Source organism: Papaver somniferum, chromosome 3, assembly GCF_003573695.1.
Source record: "Papaver somniferum cultivar HN1 chromosome 3, ASM357369v1, whole genome shotgun sequence".
NCBI lineage: Eukaryota > Viridiplantae > Streptophyta > Magnoliopsida > Ranunculales > Papaveraceae > Papaver > Papaver somniferum.
This window is the reverse complement of record NC_039360.1, coordinates 31,966,178-31,972,055: the sequence shown is the minus strand read 5'-3', so window position 1 is coordinate 31,972,055 and position 5,878 is coordinate 31,966,178. Positions and strand designations below refer to the sequence as shown.

Below are 5,878 nucleotides of genomic sequence, written 5' to 3'. Positions count from 1 at the left end.
GGTGTTGATGTTGATGATGGAGAAGAAGAAGAAGAGAATTTAAAATAGCAAAACATAAAGCCCTGCAACCGCTCATGTAATTTCCAAAATCTATGATGGTGTGCAGTCTGGGGAATCGTTATTATTCAGATGCTGTTCTTCCTGGTTGGGATGAGGAAAGCTACCTGTTCTTGTACTCTACATAAACCTCAAGGACCAACGTCTTCTCTCCATTGGTGAATGCAGAATTCGCTGTAATCAGCTCTCTAATCTAGTAAAGGGTTTTGAAGTGGCTTAAATTACTGAAACCAAAACGAGAGTAGTTTTTTTAAGTCATGCCAAATCAGTTAGTTATTTTAGTCTGCTCAATCTATAATATCCCAGATTATGTTGCTTGATTTTGCCAGTCTTACTCTGAGAAGTTCACTTGGTTCAAAAATAGGATTTCTGATGATGGGAAGAAGGTACCATGAATCCATAGAGAGTCTTCTAAACCAAAGCAAAGGGCTGATCCTGAATATTAAGGTAGATGCATGCAAGGTACATTTTGGAATCAGGTCTCCAATTCAATCTTGCCCTACAAAAGTAACCGGACAGAAAGATTTGGGATAGTATAGAAAATGGTTAAGCAATCCTACGTAACTAATCTTAGAAAACTGAATTATAAAAAAGCAAATGAAGGGGAGTTGGACGTACTGTACATGGTTTTCAAGCATCCTGAACCAGAAGAGTACAAACACACAAATCTATAATCAGTGTCACTGAGCTATTATTATGTTAACAAGAAAAGGAACAACCAGGATAATATTCCCATCTAGGACAGTAGGACTCCAAACAACCAAGCAAGTATATGTGGGTTTGCCAAAGAATTCATAAGCATGCACCAGTAGACAAGTTCATATCAATCCCATTGAAAGAGTGTAAATTTGTGATAATACCATTGTAGCTTGAAGAGATAAAATGCGTATATTATTTAACTACCTCATCACTTACTAAACATGAAAAATATAAGTTTTCGCGCCACTTGAACCTTTCGCGTCCAAAACATTATAGTAGTACTGTATCATTGTAGCAGCTTAACAGACGAAACAAAATGAGAAGAGAATTCACACCTCAGTTAAGAAATATTAAGCAACTTGATCGAATTTTTTTAACATATCACAGTGTGGTGTCTCATAAGCAATACCCCAAGCACGCCGCTGCATCTCAACCCGACAATTCTGTTGGAGAACGGAAAAGTAATCTCTTTCAACTCGTTGTTCAACTGATCTTCTCTCTTGGCCATTAATCGGATAATCCTGCGCAAATTTAGTTGTCCTGACATAATAGTTGACACCCCTTTGAGTAGTGAATTGATGCTCATACTGGTAAGTCCTGGACAGCGAATAAATGGGTTCCGATGACGGAAGGAAATTCAACAACAGTACTAGTAAAATTGGCAATATCTGAATCAAGGCTCGAACATTAAAACCACCATTTGATCCCTGTTCAGCTGTTGCAGTTCTAACAGTTGGACCACCACCCATGTTAGTTGCAAATCTAAACCCTCCAAATTGAGTAGTTGTTCTCGGCATTCCACCACCAAAGAAGAAATTCCTGAAAATCTCTTCAGCATCAATATCAGCTTCATAGAAACCATTAAACCCATTATGATTATGATGCCCTCTCCTCGCAGCAGGTCTTTCATAAACAGCTTCATCAGATCCCATAACGTCATACCTCTTCCTATTCTCTTCATCACTTAAACACTGAAACGCTTTCGACACAGATTTAAACGCTTCTTCTGCACCAGGAGCTTGATTCTTATCTGGATGAACTTTCAATGACAACTTCCTATACGCCTTTCTAACATCTTCAACACTACAATTCTTTTCCACACCAAGAATCTCATAATAATCCTTTTGCAACTTTATCTTTCTAACCATACTCACCTGTTCTTCAGTATAATTCTTCGCCTTCGCAGTGGACGATGATCCATTAGCATTAACCCTCTGTTTCAAATTCTCCTTCCCTACCGAAGAAGAACCTGCTTGTCCATTAGTTTGTGAGAATGGTGAAAAAGGTGGAACTTGAGATTCTTTCTCTAAACTCGCTAACAAATCATCAACTGATAGATTCGGATCAAGTCTACGAGCTTTGTTAATGAATTTCAAAGCTCGAGTACGATCACCAACCTCTAACGCAGCTTCTCCAATTTTCAAACATTTCACAGCCTCATCTTTGTTTCCATCCATCACTTAAAACAAAATCTCAATACTCTGGATCGAATTACACTTTCTAAATTTACAAACCCTAGCAGAACTAGGGATTTTCAGTTGAATTCACAAAAAGCATATACCTAACGAATCGATTTTGAATCGATTTTTCACATATATATGTATATAAACGAATCGAAAAATTAAAATCGGAAATTGAGCTTACAGAAGAATTGAGAATCCTTTCCGAATTGAGAATCCTTTCTTGAGTTGAGTTTCTCCACTGTGAAGATCTAAGAATTCCTAGGGTTTCATTTTTTTTCTTCTTCGAAAGGTTTTCTGAGATTCCTATCCGGATTTGATTTCGGTGTACTAATCAAAATTTCGGGTCTTCAGTTTTTTATAAGGAAGAATATTAGATTTGTCTGTCTGTATCCCTTTTGTGGTCGTCCTTGGGTGTTACAGCAAGATGTAAGACTATCTAACGGTTAAAAATCATGTCAATGACGACTTACGAGGTCTAATTGAATATTATATACCGTTGATAATTGAAGGATTGTTATGGTTAATTTTGAAGTCAAGCACGTCATGATTTATAAAGTGGATACCAGTATTACTTGGGGATGATACCAATTCATATAAGACAAATAAATATTAACAAATCCTGACCGTCAGATCGCTGAATTGGTATCACCCCGCTAATAGTGTTATTCCCTTTTATAAATCATGAAGCACATGATTTTCACAAATGAACAAATCGAATTCGATGATGATTGAATCATAAGTCATAACCAGCTAGGGCTACCCGAGTTTATCTGGAGCCTAACTTTCGTACTTAAGGCTTACCGGGAGCCTAACAATTATGTGTGAGATTGATGGATTGAGTCGTCGCTCCATAATTTCGAGATCTCATAAAATTTCTTTCATATTTCAAGAAAATAAAAAAATGTTTCGTGTTTTTGTGTGAAATCATTTAGCATATATAAGTTTAGTCGTTGGATATCTAACGGTAAGGCAACCTGTAATACCCTATATTTTTTATCCACTATTTCATGTCGGGTTATACCCGAATTAGTTAACCTTATGGTTTAGATTATTGTTCCTTGATCTTAGCCTACGTGAGTGGATTGAATTAGAAAGGCTACAAGTTAGGGTCGAAATAGAATAATCAATAATAAATAAAATTAAGGGAAAATGAAAAGATAAATAAGATAGTTAGGTTTTCTATTAATGTAAAGAGAAGTAATTTTAGAAGTTGGAAAAGAAAGGCCAGGAGATGGAGGTAGAGATTTTTGGAGATGAAAGATAAAGAAAATCAAGAGGAGTTTGTGGCAATTGAGAGGTAGAATGTTATATCCCCATTCTCTTTGTCTTTTGTTATACTTGATTTTAATTTAGTTAAATCTTATATCATTAGGTTTCTGAAATTTATTTGTAAACTTCTATGCATCTGATTGATGATCAGTCTTTTATTATTGGTAGATAACATAATTGGGTATCACTAGTTAAAATTTGAGAATAATCCATCGTAAATTCACCATTGAATGTTATCTTCAGTTTAGATAATAGTTTCTGAATTTCTGGACAGTTTCGTTTTACTGTGGTTTTGATGTTCTTAGGCAGTCTTAATGATGCTAAAATAATTTGAGGTCTTAACAAAAGTTGTAGATAAATATATTATCTATCAGTGTGCTTTGGGTTTGCTTAATTTGAGACTAATATGAATTTATGGTGAATATTTTAGTAAAATGATGTTATCTGTCTAGTTTTTGTTATGCGTTTGTAAAATCAATATCTTTTGATTGAGCCGTTAGTTTTTTATAAAATATTACTAACATAACCACGCAGACTTTTTATAAAATGTTGGAGACTAAACATAGGCGACATTGTATTTTCAAAAACGACTATGCTGGCAGTAGCTTAGTTCGATTAAGAGATTTTTAGTTGAATAAAAATGAAAATAATTACATAAAGAGAATTGTTTTAGCAAAACCATTCGCTTTAGTTGCTAATTTCTTGAAACACTAAGTTACAAATTTTTTCAAATCATTAATTTTATCAAATCCATAAGATAAACCTATCAAAAAAATAAATTATAATCCATATAATTAGACTAACTAATTTAATCTAATTATCAAACGGATTGATACTAATTAAGTAAGGGCAGTTCAACCATTACTAAATCAATATGTATAAGGGGTTTTAAAATCTACTTCAAATGATCATATTTTAATTTGGGTATATCCCAATCTCGCGAGTTTAAAATTCAGCAAATTATTATTTTTTATTTTAATCTCAAAAACAAGGATATCTCTCACATTTTATGAGGTTAATGGTAAACAAAAAATTTTTTGACATATTTATACTGACATTTTGAACTTCGAGTTCGGTCTTTCAATAACAAATAAATTTAAATATTAGAAATACTCTTTTAATTATTTAAGCAACTAGCTAACCTAGAAAACTTAATTTTTACTTTGTAATTTGAAATTATCATCACAATAGACCCAAACAAAAATATTAAACTTTTTTTTATTCAATCGCTAAAATTATAAATTCTTTTCAGGAGAGAAAGTGATGGATGTGAAATCGTGGAGAACACTTGTAAGAGCAATCCAAAAACTTCTGCCACGTAAACATGTTTCTCCTGTCGGGTATTAAATAGCGTTGCGGACGATCTTCATGTCACTGGAAGTACAGTCCCCTGGAACGCTGCTAGCGAAGTAACTCATTCCAGACTCTAGTATAATTTCATCAGTTCCGCTCGTATAAACCGGTTTATAGTCATTCAAATTCGTGCAATTTGGATACGCACTGCTTGGGATTTTCACAACAGTGTGCCTCGGTGGATCATAATAGAACACTGAAAAGTCAGGGTAACAAAGTTATATTAACCAAGATAACAATGACATTAAGACTAATAACAAAAAACAATGAAGTTTTATCAATCCAAAAAATTTACCAGTGAACTTGAGTGGACTCGAACCATTTGAGCCTAAAATTGAAATACTTACTAAGAGTATCTCCAACTTTAAAGGTCTTGCCTTCGGTGCATGAAATAGCTTCGTAGGTCCATCCTTTATCATCTCCAACCATATAAATATCTGTCTGAGAAACTCGAAATTGAAAGACGAAACTTACAAGTAATAGCTTAGCAATGGCTTGGATGCCTATGTGCGCACTACTTTTTACCCCAGACATCTCAAATTGAAAACTGCTGAGAAAACACCAACAAAAATGTGGAAGGAAAACATGAAAGAAAAAATCAAGAATTTCTCAACTTATTAGTAGTAAATGCTTGTTTATGATGAACATGAACAGATATCTTATATATTATATATTTACAAAAGGGATGGTAGATAATAAATGCCTTAAATTTGTAACATCAAAATGTAGAGAATAAACTTTATTTATTTTATATAAAAGAATAAATTATATGATATTATACTAATTACCCAATGGCACATTTGTAGATTGATTCATTGACCCGGTCATACTCTTGATATACACATTATCCTAAGAAATACATAAAAGAGTTAACTAACAACATTCATTAAGAGGTTTATTGTAAGAAAGTTCACTAGCATGCAATGATGTCTAACATTAGCAAGAGAACATGTATCAAAGAGAATGAAGTTAGATAAATAATTGAGCTTCTTCTTCTTCTTCTTCTTCTTCTTCTTCTTCGGAAAGTGATTTTATGT

General features: G+C 33.6%; 1 protein-coding gene across 1 annotated transcript; it reads right to left on the bottom strand.

The window, feature by feature from the left end:
* Positions 1 to 858: 858 nt before the first annotated feature.
* LOC113355752 (chaperone protein dnaJ 49-like) lies at positions 859 to 2,566 on the bottom strand. The gene has a single exon (XM_026598688.1). The coding sequence runs from the start codon at positions 2,211 to 2,213 to the stop codon at positions 1,107 to 1,109; it is 1,107 nt and encodes a 368-aa protein (XP_026454473.1). The 5' UTR covers positions 2,214 to 2,566; the 3' UTR covers positions 859 to 1,106.
* Positions 2,567 to 5,878: the final 3,312 nt, after the last annotated feature.